Genomic DNA, 19,266 nt, shown 5'->3' with positions numbered 1-19,266 from the left:
AGTTGTTTTTCTTCTGGGTTTCCGCTCCCACAGTTCTTTCTCAGAAGTCCCTCAGAATTGTCCTGGATCATTGCATTGCTGCTAGTAGAGAAATCCATTATGTTTGGTTGTGCCATAGTGTATCAGTCAGTGGAGTGATCTTTTAAAGCCAAAACCCCAATCATATCCCCATTGAACCATGTGATCGATCATGTGTTTTTTAAAAGAATACTTCTTGAAGACATCCCAGAAAGAGGATTTTGGTCAGCTAGGCTGGAGGGCCTTTTAGCTGTTAATTATGGCAATGGACACCCACACCACTTGCTCTGTAAGGTTATTGTCAGGAAGGACTTGGTAATTGCTAATGTACAGTATCTCTACCAGGGGTTGCTCTTCATACTTTGATGCCTTTTCTGTATCACTTTCTTTTTTTTTTTTAAACCCTTACCTTCCGTCTTGGAGTCAATACTGTGTATTGGCTCCAAGGCAGAAGAGTGGTAAGGGTAGGCAATGGGGGTAAAGTGACTTGCCCAGGGTCACACATGTATCACTTTCTTTAACAAAGTCTGCATTCCACCAAGACCATCTTCCTTACCTCCATCTCATGGAATCTTTCAAATCTTTCTTCAAGACTCAGTTTAAGCTCTCTCTCTTTTAGCTGCATGGAACTCCCTGCTTGAGGCCCATTTTGATTCCCTAAGTGTTTGTGCAGTCTTCTTTGAGACCATTCTGAGTTTCTTGGTGTATATATATACACACACATTCATGTTTATGGAGTGAATGATTGTTCAAACTTTGGCACATCATAGGTGCTCAGCAAATATGTCTTGGAACACACTGAAGTCTGAACATTGAGAACCACTCCTAGAAATTCCTGGCCCTAGAGTACCTATAAATGTGTCTGATGTTTCAGGAACTGTTAACATTCCGGGACGTGGCTGTGGATTTCACCCGGGAGGAGTGGAGATACCTGCACCCTTCTCAGAAGGATCTGTACAGGGATGTGATGCTGGAGAACTATAGGAATCTGGTCTGCCTAGGTAAGCACAGCTCCCCTGGGCCTCAGAATCTGTCGGGAGGAGGGTCTTTGCTTTCTTTCTTAGTACATATTGTGGGCTCTCCTGAGTGTTTTTTACTTCATGTTTGGCCTACCGATGATTAATTCTTTTGTGGCCAAGGGCCAGGGTATTTTCACCTTTTGCCAGGGAAGAGGCCTTTGTTCTGTACAATTATAAAGTGGCTATTTGTGAGGTGCCTGCGGTTGCACCTCCTTTACTCTTTGTTCCCTAAGGTCAGAGATTCTTCCCTAAAGCCCCAATATAGTTCTCTGATGACACAAAAGGTTAGTAAGGCCTGGATCAAGTGAATAATTTTCTACTTGAGCCTGGTCTGTGGCCCATTTCCCAAACTTCCTAGGAACAAGGAGAGACCCTCTCACAACAGTCCTTGGTCATACCTCTTGGGCCTTTCTGGTATGTTCCCTTGAGAGGGAGAAGGGACACGGTAGGTGCTTGAATGTTCATTGGGTGGGATTGAACTCTGAGCTGGCTCTCTAAACCCAATCTCCAATGAACAGGACTTGCAGTTGCCAAACCAGATATGATCTACCGCTTGGAACGTGGAGAAAAACCTTGGTTGCAAGAGGATGCTGTCCCAAGAAGCACTTGTCCAAGTGAGTCAATGAGTGAGCAAAAACCAGGTCACGTCATACAACCACATGGCTGGTGATAAAAGGGAAGCACTATTTCTTTAACCCTTCCTGTCTGTCTGAATCAATCCGAGCCACTTAGCTGTCTGCAGGAAGTGCTTTAACATGTGGATCCTGAAAAATGCCCTGCATTCCCTCCCGAGGAAGGTGGGGAAGAGCTAACTTGCTTTGGCAGGCGATCCTTCCTGGAATCCCATTCATTCACTGTTACATGTTCAGAGTTTGTACCGCCAGATGCCCTTCTTGGGTTTCTCTTGCTTTGCATTATTTCATCATAAAGGCTTTCCTAGATTTCTTTGTGTTCTCCAGCTCGTCAGGTTAAATGTGTGCTAGCATCTTATGGTAACCATTTGCCCTACAATATCTAACCATTCCCTACTTTGAAATTCCTTCCAGTTACAAATGCTTGGTGTTCCAGTCTGTGATTTCATTTTCATTCACCACTGCTGGTGGTGAGTCTCCTCTACACAAGTAATGCAGTCGTGAGAACTTTTGTAGAGCTAGCTTAAAAAAGTTACATACTAGGGGCCTCTGGGCAGCTCAGTGGATGGAGAGCCAGGCCCAGAGATGGGAGGTCCTGGGTTCAAATCTGGCCTCAGACACTTCCTAGCTGGGTGACCCTGGGCAAGTCACTTAACCCCCATTGCCTAGCCCTGACCACTCCTCTGCCTTGGAACCAATACATAGTTTGGATTTTGAGACAGCAGGTGAGGGCTTAAAAAAAGTTCTCTACCAAACTGTGCAGTTGAATCAATGAGAATGGCTATCTTGTTCTTTTTACTACATATTGGCCTGGTGCTTCATCAAGTTTCTACGAGTTTTTAATTTTACCAGAAATGAGTGCGAGTTTGTCCACAACCCTGACAGCCTTGAGTTTTGTTGCTTTGAATTCTCTCTGCCAGTTTGATGGGGCTGAGGCTTCTCGGAGTTGTTCTCATTCATGTCTCTGATTAATCCTGAAAGGTTGAGTAGTTTTTCATTGATTTTCCCCTTTTGAAATTTTCTGTTCATATTCTTTGACCATTTATCCATTGTAGACTGGCAGTTCCCCTTGTCAATTTAAACTCTCCTCTTATGTGTTTATATACCTGACCTCTGGTGGCTGTGGGCCTTAGCAATTATCCTTTCTCTGCCTTAGGGAGCTAACACTCCTACAGCCAACATTTGGATACGGACTTCATACATTTTACATGTCTAATTCTTCTCGCAGGAGCCATCAGCAACACCACCGGCCTTTGTTTCAGGGAGAAGTTTGGGGACATTTAGAGAACTTTGCATTTCCCAAAGGCCTTTTTTCCATTTTTGGTTATTAGCCCAATTTGTCATCCTTTTGTTACGTGCAGCCATCCAAGATAGAAATAAATAGATAGTGTCCCCAAAGACATTGTAGGTTTAAGCTTTAAAGCTGTATTATTGGGGGCAGCTAGATGGCTCAGTGGATTGAGAGCAAGGCCTAGAAATGGGAAGTCCTGGGTTCAAATCTGCCCTCAGACGCTTCCTAGCTGTGTGACTCTGGACCAACCACTTCACCCCCATGGCCTAGCCCTTATTGCTCTTCTGCCTTGAACCAGTACACAGTATTGATTCTAAGATAAATGCTTAGGCTTAAAAAAAAGCTGTATTGTTGGATAAGTTCTTTAGTTTGCCTGTCTTAACTGCATACTATGATGAGGACAACAGGCATTCTTCATCCACCTGGTTTTGCTTGGATAGGTGGGCCAAACTTTTGAATGATAATAGATCTCATTCAGGAGAAGCTAAAGTAGTCTATGACTTGATGACATGAGCACATGGGCATGTGAAAAATTGAGCATCTGGATAATTTTACTGCTTATGGAGAATCCCTCCTTGACTTGGTCTCCCCCATAATGATAGCAAAGCCTTTGGACCAGCATTAGTCTCCCTCTTAATGCCTGCGGTGATCCCGATTTTCAGAGTCGGAAAGGACCTCAGCAGCCATCTACTCTAATGCATACAGGAAAGGAGACTTCACCATAACATGTCATTTCACTTGAGGACTTCTGTTATATCCTTCAAGGAATCGTGTAGATTTTAAACAATCATCTTCTTTTTTATTTACTCATTTTAATTTTATTTCATTTTTTCCTGAATATACCTCTACCCATTCCTCTGCCCCATCCCCTTATCAGAAAGACTAAAAAAGAAAGAGAAAAACCCAGTTCAAAACGAATCAGTTCTTATCCTTTTGTATAATATATGTACATAATATTCCTCCCCTGGATTCCTCCACCTCTCCAGTGAGGGAGGTATGTTTTCTCTTCTCTGGGGCCATCCTTGGCTGTTATAATTACACACCATGCTGTATTTTTGTGGTCACTGTGTATATTTTCTTTGATCTCCTACTTGCCTCTGTCAGTTCACATAAGTCTTCGTGTGCTTCTCTGAATTCTTCGTATTTGTCATTTTTAGAGCAAAGTAATATTCCATTATAGGCATGTACCTTAGCCATTCCCTGATATAACCTACTTTGTTTCTAATTCTCAGCCACCAGAAAAGTGCTGCCTTTAATATTTTCATGTATGTGCTTTCTGTCTGTCTGACTTTTCTTCTAATGTTGGTTTGGACATCAGCATAAAAGCTTATTGTAATGCACAGAGATTACATGTATATTTTATTGTTTTGTAGTCTTTATCGATAGAGGAAAAAGTGCAATGCAAGAAGAAATAGAGCATTTACATTTTTATTTCTTTCAGGTTGGAAGGACAGGCTTGAAAGTGGACAGTCGGTTCCAAAGCTGGACATTTCTCTGGATGAATTAGGTCAGGAGATCCTCGTAAGGAATGGTTCCTGTGCCTCCAAGTTGAGACAAATCAGGAAGTGTGATGTCCAGTTAGAGAGGCAACGGAGCAATAAGGAAAAATCTCATGAATGTAATGGATGTGACAAGGCCGTTAGCCAAGGGACACATCTTACTCGGCACAGGAAAATTCGTACTGGAGAGAAACCTTATGAATGTAGTGAATGTGGGAAGGCCTTCAATCAGAAGAGAGACCTTGCCCAACATCAACGTATTCATACCGGAGATAAACCTTATACATGCAATCAGTGTGGCAAGGCATTCCGCCATAGGACAGTTCTAATTGGGCATCAGAGAGTTCACAATGGAGAAAAGCCTTATGAATGTAGTGAATGTGGGAAGGCCTTCACTTGGAGAGCATATCTTACCCGACATCAGAGAGTTCATACTGGAGAGAAACCCTTTAAATGTAATGAATGTGGGAAGGCCTTCGTTCAGAAAAAAGGACTTACTCGACATCAAAGGATTCATACAGGAGAGAAACCTTATGAATGTAAGGAGTGTGGGAAGGCTTTCTGCCGGAGCACAGACTTCACTCAACATCAACGAGTTCATACTGGAGAGAAGCCTTTTGAATGTAAGGAGTGTGGGAAGGCCTTTAACAGGAGCACACACCTTACTCAGCATCAGCGAATTCACACTGGAGACAAACCTCACCAATGCACACAGTGTGGAAAAGCTTTCTTTCACGTAAAGGAACTTGATCGACACCAGAGAATTCACACCGGAGAGAAACCTTATGAATGCACTGAATGCGGTAAGGCCTTTTTTGAGAAAAAAGAACTTACCCGGCATCAGCAGATTCATAATGGAGAAAAACCTTATTTGTGTGTAGAATGTGGCAAGTCCTTCCTCAGAAAGGCACATCTTCTTGTACACCAGAGAGTTCATACTGCAGAGAAACCTTATGAATGTAACAAATGTGGAAAAGCCTTTTTTCAGAGCTCAGATCTTAATCTCCACCAGAGAGTTCACACAGGAGAGAAACCTTATGAATGTAATGAGTGTGGGAAGACTTTCTTCCTGAACACAGCTCTTAATCTCCATCGGAGACTTCACACAGGAGAAAAACCTTATGAATGTAATGAATGTGGGAAATCCTTCATTAGGAGGACATACCTTACTAGACATCAGAGAGCTCATAATGGAGAGAAGCCTTACGAATGTAATAAATGTGAAAAGTCATTTACCCGGAGGACAAACCTCATTAAACACCAGAAAGTTCACACTTGAGAGCTTGATGAACAACAATGGATATTTCACCTTCTCTTAGGAATATGGTTTTTATTACATTAGAATGTTCATATTGGAGAGAAATCTTTTGACTGTATGATGAATGTGACAGTTTGACATCAGTCAATACTGGAGAGGAATCTTTAAAGTCTTCTGAAGATCATGAATATCAGAAGGATTTTAGATGTTGCACACACTTAGCTAAAATTAATTCAAATAAATTTAGTTCAAATAAAAAATAGAATTCAAAGTAAAATGGAATCTCAAATTTTTCAGAGTGACCGTTCTAAACTTTTTTTTCTTCTCAGGTCCTCAAGCACCTCTCTTCCCCACTTCACATGCTTATTTCAGGTAACAAGCTGGCAAATCCCACGAGTTCTTCAAAAGTTTGGTGAATTTTGTGGGCTCCCTCAGATTCACAATAAATTCAGAGTCACAATCTGTTCTCTTTCCTCATTTTATCACAAAGGAAGGTATTTTAGAGCCCTAAATCTAGATAGGAGATCTCGGGAGTCATTTGGTCCAATCCTCATTTTTTATTATGATTGAGGAAATGGATCCAAAAGTTAACGTAACTTTCAAGATCATATAATAGGTGATGTCAGGTTTCAACCCCAGGTCCTCTGCTAGTTTTCCACCCCTCCTTGGTACCACAGAGCTCCTTCACTTTGCTTAGACTTCATTCTCCGCCTGTGTCCATGATTAGATACCTCCCTCACATTCTAGCAATTCCTCATCACGCATCTTCAGCTTTTGTCCACTGACTCCTTAGCAACTGTTTAGAGCCATGTTTTTGTCTCGTTAAAGGATGTCCCAGCTCTGCCTTTCTTGGTTAACAAGTGATTACCTCTAGTGGTTTGAATGAGAGGAAGGTGTAGAATAGCTCACCCTTCTTCCTCTTACTTCCTTTCAGAACAGGAATGCTTGGGATGTCTGTGGGTGGGTATCCCCGAGATATCATGTAGATTAGATTGACAGACCCCTGCTTGCCTAATGGCAGAGCTACTAGCTTGCAAGATCTATGGGTACATGTAGATGTTGCCCCAATCTTTTTCCTTCTGAGTTGAGTAGAGATACTTCTCATTTTCCTTCTCATCCTTTCCTCTGCTTCTTTCCAGACTCCCTCCTGCCCCAACGGGAATCTCCTTTGCCAATTCTGAAACCACGATCAAATCAACTTGGCCATTGTTCTGGCATACAAGGGTCTGTCTGCTCCCTCTAGCCCCACTTAACACTTTGGTAACCTCTATGGCCACTGCTTCCCTATATATGCTTTCTTAATCTCTCCACTGGAATGTAAACTTGATGAGGGCAGGGTCTCTTTGCTTTTCTATGTTTAGTATCATGTTTGGTATATGATTTGCATTAAAAAAAAAAAACCCTTGCTGCCTTAGAATCAATGTGTGTTGGTTCTATGACAGAAAAGTGGTAAAGGCTAGGCAATGGGGGTTAAGTGGCTTGCCCAGGCTCACACAGGAAATATCCGAGGTCAGATTTGAATCCAGGACCTCCCATTTCCAGGCCTGGTCCTCTATCCACCCAGCCACCTAGCTGCCCCCATGATTAACATTTAATAAATGATTTTTTCACTCATTCATTCCCCAATGTCTGACATTTGGCTCTTCTATTGCATACTTTCTGTTGAGACCTTTCTCTAGTTATGAAAACAATATTATTGAAAAACTTGCATAAAGAACCAAGATCATGGAAAAAGTCAAGAAAAGGACTTGGCCAACAGGAGGAATGGCCCCATTCAATATGGTTATGATCAACCCCAAACCTTTCTAGCTTCAGCAACATTTTTTTTTATGTCTTTTTGCTCTAGCCTTTAAAATGTGTAAACCTTTACCTTCCTTCTAAGAAGCGATACTAAGCATTGGTTCTAAGTGAGAAGAGTGGTAAGGGCTGGGCAGTTGGGGATTAGAGACTTGCCCAGGCTCACAGCCTGTAAAGATTAAAATTTTGGGAAACTGAGGCAGGTAGAAATTAGTTTCTCTCTGCAAGGAGTATTATATTTTTATGAGGTTTATTAAAGGTTAAGGATTAAAGAAAATACAGAATAAGAAAGCACATGCCTAGGCCAGAGAGGCCTAGTCAAGATAACCTCACATCATGAAAGAGACGTGTCTGCTCCAAAATGGAAGTCTAAAAGAGAGCGAGCCTATTCACAACCAGGTTTAAATACCCCATCTCGCTCTTGGCCCAGGTGAGAATTCAGTGAGATTAGAGGGCATTCTGGGGAAGTGGAGCAAGGATTTCTGGGGATTGAAGTCCTGGATTCGAGTCTATTTTTACAAGCCCTAGGAGGTCTCTGAGGCCAGATTTGGAGCCAGGACTTCTCTGTTCAGGTCTGGCACTCTATCCACTGAGCCATCTAGCTGCCCTTGCACTAGTAATTCTCAACATACACCACCAGACCCTCCTAACAAATGACACTAGAGCAAAACTGAATGCGTCTGACAGTGTATTCAGCATTCCTTTCTACTAAAGGGAAGAAAGGGTGTCTGGTTGTTTTCTCTAAATTTTCTCACTTGCAAACCCTAACCCTATCCATCCTCAAAAGTTGCTGACAGGGGAACTGCCATCTCTTCCCTTCAGCTTTTGCTCTCTGAGGAACTCGAGGGATACAGTCTGTCAGATATCCCTTGAGAAAGGAGAGAGGGAAAGTCATCTTTCTTTCTGGAGGTTATCTCAAAGCCCTGCTCCATTTCACCCTAGGAAGGGAGAGAGAGATCCAGCTATCTTCCCTCCATCAACAGGGTTTAACCTAAAACCCGATTTCCCCGATCACTTGGTCCTTTCAACCTTTCCACTGGAACTACACATCTAACCCTCTCTTCTTTTTTACATATTATAATCCTGATTCTATTATTTCCATTTTATAGTTGAGGAAACTGAGGCAGAGATTAAGTGATGCCCAGGGTCACACAGGGTCAGACGAGATTTAACTTGGGGCTTCTTAGCTCTAGACCCAAGATTTATCTACTGCACCCCAGGAATCTGCACAAGTACAAAACACAAGGTGCCCTTTCTAAGGACCAAGGTGAAAGAATGGAGGTCTAATATCCAGGTGAGTCAAGGCAAGTATTTCCAAGGGGAAATGAATAAGATGAACAAGGAAATCCTATTCAATGTCAGGAGGTTGTAGGGTGGAACAAGGATGGTGAAGGTAAGTAGAGGACAAAAGGCACTACTGAACAGTCAGAGCTAATGGATGGCAAACTTTAGCTTCACAACATTTCCTGCCCTCCTTATATGCTTGATGCAAGGTCTCTAGTTTTCATTCTTTTTTTAAAAGTTAGATTTTACTTTATTTCCCCCCAGTTATATGTAAAGGCAGTTTCCAGCATTTTTCAAAGATTGAGTCTTGAATTCTTTCCCTCCTTCCCCATCCCTCCCCTAACCCATGTTGAGATGGTAAGCAATCTCATGGGTTTCACATGTACAATCATGTAAAACATTTTTCAATATTCATCCTTTTATGGAAGGAAACAAAAAACAAAAAAATCAAGAAAAAAAGGGAAAAACAAGTTCGCTTTGATCAGGATTCAGATTTCCACCAGTTAAGCAAATCAGGTTCCCATATTGACCAAAAATGTGTTTTTCACAGTGCACATTTAGTCATTTGCCTCTGTTAGGTGGGTAACAAGCTTCATCTTTGGTCCTGTGAGATATTTTTAGGCTCCCTTGGTGTTCCTGCATTTTCTCTTTGTTTATAACATCAGAACAGGGATTTGGCGTCCAGAAGACTCGAGTTCAAATTCTGCCTCAGTGACTAGTTGTGTGATCATGGGTAAGTCATTTGCCTCAATTTCCTCATCTGCAAAATCAGTGCAAAAGAAATACTAGCTGTTATTATTCCAAAATGTATACCCCTTCTCTTTGGGGTGTTAGCAGGGGTTCCTACTATCCTTGCTGGACAGTGAGGTAGAGTCCTGTGGGTATGTGGGTTTCTCCCAACAGTCCTGCTTTTCAGCCTCTGTCTGGGCTGCATACTCCCAGCCAGGTGCAGGTACATTTCCATGACCATCTCCAGCTGTGTACATACTGATACGATTATAGAACCAGTAAGGGGCCTCCAAGGCAACCTCCTAGGCTCCCAGGGGAACACCACGAGATGTTTGAGAGAAGACTTCAGTTTATGAGATTTATTTGTGACATCCATCCCAGGCACCTGTACACAACGGATGCTTGATTTACATTGATTGAATTGAATGCTAGAAATACTCAACGAGTTCCATATAATTTCCATCTCAGCCAGGAAGTATGTGGTTATTCTAGGCTCTGAGTTTGTGAACTCCTGGGCAGGCCTAGTCCATCTAGTTTTCCATTTTCCTCTCGAGCTGTTTTCTGAGGAATTTGTCCTTCCCTAGTAGATAGGTGCATTGGACTGCTGGCAGTCAAATGGGAACTTCCCTTATTCTGGCCTCAGATGACGGACTCATATCTTCCCTATGACAGAGAAACTGAGACCACCACAGATATACAGACCAAAACACCCTCAGAAGAACACATCAAAACCAATACGGCTGCTTCCATAGCCTCCAAGAAAAACAGAAATTGCTCTCAGGCCCCAAAAGAATTAATGGAGGAGCTCAAAAAGAATTTTAAAAATCAAACAACTTTCTATCTTGAGTTTCTCTTTCTCTTCTCTTTTCCTTTCTCCTCTCCTCTCCTCTCCTCTCCTCTCCTCTCCTCTCCTCTCCTCTCCTCTCCTCTCCTCTCCTCTCCTCTCCTCTCCTCTCCTCTCCTCTCCTCTTCCTCTCCTCTCCTCTCCTCTCCTCTCCTCTCCTCTCCTCTCCTCCTCTCCTCTCCTCTCCTCTCCTCTCCTCTCCTCTTCCTCTCCTCTCCTCTCCTCTCCTCTCCTCTCCTCTCCTCTCCTCTCCTCTCCTCTCCTCTCCTCTCCTCTCCTCTCCTCTCCTCTCCTCTCCTCTCCTCTCCTCTCCTCTCCTCTCTCTCCTCTCCTCTCCTCTTCTTGTCTCTTCTCGTCTCTTCTCGTCTCTTCTCGTCTCTTCTCGTCTCTTCTCTTCTCTTCTCTTCTCTTCTCTTCTCTTCTCTTCTCTTCTCTTCTCTTCTCTTCTCTTCTCTTCTCTTCTCTTCTCTTCTCTTCTCTTCTCTTCTCTTCTCTTCTCTTCTCTTCTCTTCTCTTCTCTTCTCTTCTCTTCTCTTCTCTTCTCTTCTCTTCTCTTCTCTTCTCTTCTCTTCTCTTCTCTTCTCTTCTCTTCTCTTCTCTTCTCTTCTCTTCTCTTCCCTTCCCTCTCCTTCCTTTCCCTTGAGTATTTAAGTTGGCAGAGTTCGGCGGTTCCTTTTGGTGGCTTCCTTGGGGTACAGACCCAAGTCAAGGGCTTTGAATAGCTTTGTGGCCTTTGCTTTATTCTGATTACGTCACAGCAGGCCTGTTTCTCCACAGCTCCACCATCATTGGATTTTAGATTTCAGATTACTTTGTTTAATGAGTATAAGATGGTGTCTCGGAGTTTGCATTTACGTTTGTTTGTGAACAGGCAAATTGGAACATTTTTACAGTGACTCTGGATAGTTTCCTTGTTTCTTCCTCGAAGTGGAATCTTTCATATATTTATGCCAATTTGTTTTAGGGTTTGGACGTCAAGAGCTCTTTAATTTATATAATCAAACTCATCATTTGTTTCCGTAATGATTTACGGTTTGCCGAATGAATAAGAATTCTCCGTGTCTCCACCAATATGATAGATGTGCCATTTTGTCTTGTAATAATGTTTTTCTTTTTTTCTTTGTATCCATTGATCCACTTGGAAGTGCTCTCATATCCACAGCATCACATGGGGATCTAATTCCATTTATCATTCCACGGCTGGCCAATTTCCCCCACAAATATTACTGAATGATGAGTCCTTTGCACAATGTTTTGTCATCTAGGATTTGTTAAATACTGTTCGGTTGTAAACGGTTTATTCTTTTTGGAATATCTCTTTGGCTCCCCAGATTTATTTTTCTAGCTTTGATCTAGGGCTCTATAGCTTTCAGAACGATGGCTTTGTAGAGGGAGTTGAGCTCTATTGGCGCAAAGCTTTTTCTCTTCCTTTCCCCCCATGGTGCTCCTTGGTATTCTCATCTGCTCCTGTGTTGTTCCATATAAATTTTGTTGTCGCTTTATTTCTCAAAGAGTGCCTGTTGGTCTTTTGATTGGTGTCATGTTAAATTTCTAAATTAATTTGGGTGCCATTAATCTTTCCGACAATTTGTTCTAGCTTTTGTTAGTGGTTTCTAGAAATGCTGATGAATTTTTGGCTTGTCTTATATCCTGCTGTCTTGATGAAGCTACTTGTCATCTCGATACATTGGCTTTTGGGTTCAATCTCCTGGGTTTTCTAAATATATACCATCATATTTTCTGCAAATAGAGCTAATTTCATGTCCCGTCTATGCTGGTTCCTTTAAATTCTTTCTTGTCTTTGTTATCATAGCTTGTATTTCTGAAACTACGTCAGTTGGTTTTGAGTGAATGAATGAATGAAAAAGGATTTCTTAAGCACTTATTTGGTGCCAAGCACTGGGCAAAGTATTGGGGTCTCAAAGCAAAGAGGGTGCCTGCTCTCTAGGAGCTCTCGTTCTCACAGGGGGAGCCTGGGACCCCAGGAAAGTTCTGCTATGAGCTACATTAGGATATACGAGCAGGTCAAATGGCAAAGCAAAGTATGCTTAGGGTGCATCAACAGGTGCCCAGGAGTCTGGGGGGACAGAGTGGGAGGGTGATGGGAAACCCAAAAAGAAAAACCACTTAGGAAGGGGTAGCTCAGTGGATGGAGAACCAGGCCCAGAGATAGGAGGTCTTGGGTTCAAATATGACCTCAGACACTTCCTAGCTGTGTGACCCTGAGCAAGTCACTTAACTCTGCCTTGATTTCCTCTTCTATAATATGGGGGCAATAATAACAATTGCCTTCCTTTGGGGGTTGTTAGGCAGATAAAATGAGATGATATTTGTAAAGCCATAAAGCACTATACTTGCTTTTATTCAGTCATTTCTGTGACCCCACTGGGGGGTTTTCTTGGTGAAGATACACCACTAGTAGCTCCCATTTACTCTCATTTTTAAAAATAAGAGAATAGAGATGGGAGACTCAGACTGGATTCAACGAGTGGCTCCATCCCAAAGGAGGCTGGAAATGTCAAAGTAGGAGGCTACTAGCTTTCTCCTCATGGTAGCCAGGCCACAGATGAGCTGGTTTCTGGCTTTTCCCAACTACATCGCATCCCTGTCTCCTGAAGTCTTTGCATCTGCTCATGGGAAGTGACGTCCTAGGGTCTCTGTCTCTCCAAAACAGACAGGGCTTTCTGCTTCTGGCCCCCATTTAATTTCTCTTTAAAAGTTCATTTGAGAGCGTGTATAATGATATTTATCCCAGGTATGCCTCCAGCTCCTTCTTTCCCTTGGGGTGAAAACGTACTGGCTCGGCCTTTGAGTAAGCAGAGATATGGATTTGAAAGTTTGGGCTCAGCCCCTGTAAAATGGGGACAAGAATTCTCATACATCAGAGTGGGGTGGAACTTTTGTATCAGCAAGCTTCCATTTACGACATCCCCTCTTCCTTCCAAGGAGAGAAAAGACAAAGCAGCCCAAACCCCCTAATTCTGTATGTCATCTGCCCACTTGTTCTTGGAAAGGAAAGAGAGAGAGAAGGAAAGAAAAAGAGAGAGGAAGAGGAGGAGAGAGAACGAGAGAGAGAAGGAAAAGGGGTGAAGGAGAAAGAGATGGAGGGGGGAGAGACAGAGACAGAGAGAGAACAAGAGAGAGAAGGAAAGATGTGAAGGAAGAGCCTGGAAGGGGGGAGAGAGAGAGAGAGAGAGAGAGAGACAGACAGACAGACAGAGAGAGACAGACAGACAGACAGAGAGAGACAGACAGAGACAGAGAGAGAGAGAGGGAGAGAGAGAGAGAGAGAGAGAGAGAGAGAGAGAGACAGAGACAGAGAGAGAGAGAGAGAGAGAGAGAGAGAGACAGAGACAGAGAGAGAGAGAGAGAGAGAGAGAGACAGACAGAGACAGAGACAGAGACAGAGAGAGACAGAGACAGAGACAGAGAGACAGAGAGGCAGAGAGACAGAGAGACAGAGAGAAAGAGAGACAGAGACAGAGAGAGACAGAGAGAGAGACAGAGAGAGACAGATAGAGGGACAGAGAGAGAGAGAGAAAGAGAGACAGAGACAGAGAGAGACAGAGGGAGAGAGAGAGACAGAGAGAGAGAGGCAGAGACAGAGGGAAAGAGACAGAGACAGAGTCAGAGAGAGACAGACAGGCAGGGAGAGATAGAAAGAGACAAAGAGACAGAGAGACAGAGAAAAGGAGAGGGAGAGGGAGGGAGGGAGGAAGATAGAGAGGGAGGGAGAGACGGGGAGAGAGAGAGGGAGAGAGGGGGAGAGAGAGAGACAGAGACAGAGGGAGAGACATACAGAGAGAGCGAGAGCTCCTGCTTTACCATCAGAATTGAACCAAACCACTTCCTGGGGGCAGGAGATCTCTGGTAGTACCCTGGCTCTCCTGTAAGCCCCTCATGGAAGGTTTTCCTTCCAGGCCCCCCGTTTGTGACCTCCAGGCCATCCTCACCCCACATATTCCTTCAGTCACCACATCTTGTTTCTGTCTCCACAGCATCCCTCATATCCATCCTCTTCTCTCAGCTCAAAGCCATCCTCTCTCTTTCCTGGACTATTGCCATAGACTCCCTGGTTAGACTAAGAGCTTCTTGAGGGCAGGGACTGTCTTTTGCCTTTCGTGGATCCCCAGCTCTTAGCACAGTTCCTGGAACATAGTAAACGTGTCTCCATAAGCATTATCAATGGACTGCTCTCCCTGCATCATTTCACCTGTCTCGAATCTATCTGATGTAGCCTCCAAAGGAAGGCAGCTAGGTGGTACAATGGAGAGAGCCCTGGGTTTGAGGCCAGGAAGCACTGTGTTCAAATCTAGCCTCAGATGCACAAAACCTCCATGTGACTCTGGGCAAGTCATTTAACCTTTCTCTGCCTATTTCCTTTGTAAAACTGGGATAATCATAGAGCCTACTTCCCAGGTTCATTGGAAGAATAAATGAGTCTAAGAAAATTGAGGGGATGAGGACAGTAAGTAGAAACTGAGTGAATCTCACTGACTTCATCTTGTGACTCAATGATTTCTGAACTCTGTGGTCCAACCAAACTGACTTTCTTGCCATTCCTCACACATGACACTCCACTTCCCATCTCTAGGCCTTTGCACTGGCTGTGTCCTCTGCCTGAAATGCCCTCTCCCTTCACCTTCACTTAAAATCCTTTGCTCAAGCATCATCTGTTTAACCCTCAAGCTCCCAGGGCCAACCCCTGCCCCATTTGCCTTGTTTGTACCTAAACATATATAGTTTTTCACCCCACAGAGGCTGTCCCTCGAATCCCCAGCACCTGACCCGGTCCCTGGCACATAGTACGTGCCTAATAAACATGTGTGTTTTACTTGCTTGTGCTGGCTTCAGGGTCACTATCAGGATGTTGCTTTCCTCCTCCCATTCCCCACTGTTCCCTCTAGCCCACAGCCCAAGGCCAGAGTGGAGGAGCTGGTTAGTCTCCTGGCATGGGCTCTAGCTCCTCTCAGAAGGCCTGGGCGTCCTCAGTATTAATCATATTAGCCACCAGATGGCTGGATCCTCTGAGATCCTCCCTCCTCTCCCACCAGCCCCTGCCCCCTGCTCTTTGACGTTTGGGAAACTGAGCTCACGATGGAGGAAATAAGCTCCCCAGATGTTTATTTATCCTTGTTTGTCCCAGCCTGGGAGAGTCCCAGAGGACTTGCCTTCCCACTGAGGCCCAAAGCCCCTCAAGCAGGTTGTTTTTTCCTTAAAAAACACACATACACACACACTTAAAAAAATAACGAGCTTACCCAACAGCCACACACAAAATCATTTAAATACATAAAGACAAAAATTGATTATATCTGAAACTGTTAACTGTTAGTGGCCATTTTTAAAACCCCTCACCTTCCATCTTGGAATCAATACTGTGTGTTGGTTCCAAGGCAGAAGAGCGGTAAGGGCTAGGCAATGGAGGGTAAGTGACTTGCCCAGGGTCATACAGCTGGGAAGTGTCTGAGGCCAGATTTGAATAGTGTCCATTTTTTTAAGAGTAGAGAGATGTCGAATGGGTGGCCCAGTACCCAGAGGACAGGCCTGTTTTCTTTCTTTTTTTTTTAAATCCTTACTTTCTGCCCTAGTAACAACTCTAAGATAGAAGGGTAAGGGCTAGGCAATTAGAATTCAGTAACTTGCCCAGGGTCACACATCTAAGAAGTATCTGAGGCCATATTTGAACCTGGGTCTTCCTGACTCCAGGCCTGGCACTCTATCCACTGTATCATCTGGGTGCAGGTCTTAAAGTTGAGATGAGCCGAGTTCCAATTCTTCCTCTAACACGTATAATGAAGACCTGTTACCCTAAAATAAGAACTACATTTCCGGAGAGCCCACTGACTTCATGTCATGACATACTTCCTGTAGACAGAGGATATAATGTGAAGATGGGGAGAGTCCCGCCTCTTTTTGGGCTTGCAGCCGGTGGTGATGGTGGTAAGGTGGGGATTTAAAAATGGCTAACCAGCCATGGGCACGTGGTTTTTTTTTGTACCCTCTTTATTCCTTGATTTCTGATGATCTTTAATAAACCCGTAAAATATAATATTTCTATTATTAGAGATTTAATTTTTAGACACGTTTGCTGGGGGATTTTGAATAAATCCTATAATCCTTCCGCGTTCCAGAGGCCTCTCTAACACAGGTCTCAGAGCTGGTGCTGAGCTGTCCTGGCTGAGGGGGTGTCCTCACCAATGAAGTCGCAGGCACGGGACGAGGGAATCCATTCCTCCTGTGCTCTTCCCTCTCCATCCTTCACTCCTGGCTTCCTAGGCTCACTTCAAGACTCAGCTAAGACCCCACCTTCTGGAAGACGCCAATGGACATTTATTAAGCACCTACTGTGTGCCAGGCATTGACAAACATAGCCCCTGGCCTCCAGGAGCTCACGCCCCAGGCTGAATGATTCTGAACAAACAGGAGGCAAGAGAAGTGGGAGAGAATCTCAAGGAAGGCTGGGATGCTGGTGGGGTCACTGGCAGGGGGGGCGGATTTGGGGGAGAAGAGAGGTTTGGCTTGGGACTCTGCTGAGTTTGTCTACGGGACACTTCAGGAGGAGGCTGGAAGAGAGGTTTGGGCTGGACAAATGAGCCTGTGGACTGTGTGTGGGGATGCTCATCAGCAACTGCTGAAATGGTACCCAGGCAGAAGGCAGCCTCCTTGTCTCCCCCGTTAGAGCGGAAGCTCCTAGAGGGCAGGGTTTGTCTCTTGCCTCTTTTGGTATCTTCAAGGTTTAGCACAGTGACCCCCCCCCCCCAGCCTCACTTTTAAAAAGTGAACATAAAAATGAACATGGGAGGGGGAGATTGGTAGGTAACTCAGTGGACTGAGAGCCAGACCTGGAGACGGAAGGTCCTGGGTTCAAATCTGGCCTTAGACACTTCCCAGCTGTGTGACCCTGGGCAAGTCACTTGACCCCCATTGCCTAGCCCAGCCTTGGAACCCATACACAGAATTAATTCCAATGGAAGGCAAGTTTCATTTTTCTTTTGGCATGCAAACCCCTGCAAGAGCAAACTCAGACACAACCCAAACGCCCAAATGAAACCAGAGACAGCTCTCTGGAGGGGGAGTCTTTGGCGGTTGTCCCAGAGAGGGTCGTTGTACAGATGTTCTGCAGGTTCCGCTTACTCCGTTCTGCCTCAGTTCGTGGAGGTCTCCCGGCTCTTTCTGCACTCCTCGGGCTCCTCCTTCCTCATGGCTCGACAGCCGGGTGTTCAGCCGTTCCCCAGCGATGGGCGTCCCTCCGTTTCCAATTCTTTGCCAGCACCCGAAGCGCAGCTGCCAGTGTGTCTGCGAGGGGCCCCCCTTTTCAGGGTCTCTTCAGGCTACAGCCTGGCCCGGCATGGCGGCATGGAAGGGTCTGCCTGCTGTCATGGCCCTTTGGGCCTGGGTCCAGATGGGAAGGCGAGGGTCGAAGCCGACCCCCCGAGCCGAGCGTGGCGCCCTGTGGGAGCTCCCTTCTGGGTGCTCGGATGTTTGATTCTTCGGGGCTCCAGCCACTGCCCCCCTGGCTGCCCGGCCTCGTCCCCACTAGCTGCCACCACCCCCATCCCATCCCATCCGGGGCTTGGCTCAGACCCTGTCATTCCCGGCCGCTCGAGCTGGGAGGCCCGCCAGGCCCTCAGCAGGAGCCCCCCGGCCAGCCAGCGGAGGGAGGGAAAGAGTTCTGAATCCCTCTTTGACAGTGATGGCATCTGCAGGCCCGCAGCTGGGGCTCAGACCAGGCCTTCCCCTGCAGCAGAAATAGCTGGGGGCGGCGGAGAGGGAGGGAGAGCCAGGAGAATGGGGCCAGGAGCTGAGGCTTCCAAATGAGCTTTCCCAGAAGCACCAGCTGCAGCAGCAAATGGGGGGGGCCTGGCAAGGGCAGAGCCCCCTCCCCTCCTGGCCCCGGCACCCAAGCTCCGGCCTTCCCCACCCCTCTCCTCGCCCCAGCTCTGGGGCCTCTGGATGTAGAGGAGCGTCAGATTCCGAGGTGGGCTGGGAGAGGGGTGATGGGCCCCTCCGCTGGGATCGCTTGGAACTCTGGCCTCCCTCCCTGGCCCAGTTCTCTCCACCCACGCTCCGGGGGCCCATAAATATCTCTGTCCTTTGGCCAGGCTCCTGCCTCCGGCCTAGGAGTCTTTGCAGCTATCCCAAGCCAACAGCTGGGGCCCAGGCAACCTAGCAGGCCGGGGGGGGGGTGGCAGCCCCTCTGGGCAGAGCCCTCTCTCCACTGAATTCCTGACTGTCCAGCGATGGCGCCCCAGCGAGACTGAGCACAGTGAAGCTATTCATCTGGTGCCCGCCCCTCCTTGGACGAGTGTGGGGGAGGAGAGGCCATGGGAGGCCCCTGGGTCCTTTCCCAGGGAGGGGGAGGGGGTAGAGCCCATCTGGGGGCTGCTCAGGGATCCCAGGCGGCCTTTTGCCAAGCCCAAGTGACTGTGCCCACAGCCCCCAGGGCGGGAGGGCACCTCCATCGGGCTGGCTCCTTGGAGGAAGAATGGGGAACAAATGGATTTCCACTTTTCCTGGAGGCCAGAGTGCCCTTTGGTAGCACCTGTGCCCACCCACAGACACATGGGCATATTATGGCGGCTTCGCTGCATGGCATCTTTCCTGCTTGGTCTTTGCCAGACAGCACTCAGACCCTCCTCTCCAAGGACGTTCCCCGCTTCCTTTTCCCAACATACATTTCTAGTACTTCAGCTCCAAAGTCTTCGTCACCCAGTCTGTGGATTATCTTTATACCCAATTAAGGGGGCAGTGGGTCCATTGGAAAGAGGGCTAGATTTGCCCTCTGAAGACCTGGGTTCAGATCCTGCCTGGGGCAAAATCACTGATCCTAGGTCCTTGTTCGGAAACATGCTAGCTCTGAGGCTCTGGGAGTCACTTCCTCTGGATCTCAGT

General features: G+C 45.9%; 1 protein-coding gene across 5 annotated transcripts in view; it reads left to right on the top strand.

Annotated features, from left to right (window-relative positions):
• Positions 1–5,994, top strand: part of LOC100617229 (zinc finger protein OZF-like) — a 29,928-nt gene extending 23,934 nt beyond the window's left edge. For all 5 annotated transcript variants that reach the window (XM_056821372.1, XM_056821374.1, XM_056821375.1 and 2 more), the window contains 3 exons: positions 893–1,019; positions 1,556–1,651; positions 4,402–5,994. In XM_056821372.1, the coding sequence (XP_056677350.1) occupies positions 893–1,019; positions 1,556–1,651; positions 4,402–5,738 (1,560 nt within the window). In that variant the 3' untranslated portion in view covers positions 5,739–5,994. The remainder of the gene's footprint in view (positions 1–892; positions 1,020–1,555; positions 1,652–4,401) is intronic.
• Positions 5,995–19,266: the final 13,272 nt, after the last annotated feature.

Source organism: Monodelphis domestica, chromosome 3 (assembly GCF_027887165.1).
Source record: "Monodelphis domestica isolate mMonDom1 chromosome 3, mMonDom1.pri, whole genome shotgun sequence".
Lineage (NCBI taxonomy): Eukaryota > Metazoa > Chordata > Mammalia > Didelphimorphia > Didelphidae > Monodelphis > Monodelphis domestica.
Note: the sequence above shows the minus strand (reverse complement) of the source record. Positions and strands in the feature narration are given on the sequence as shown.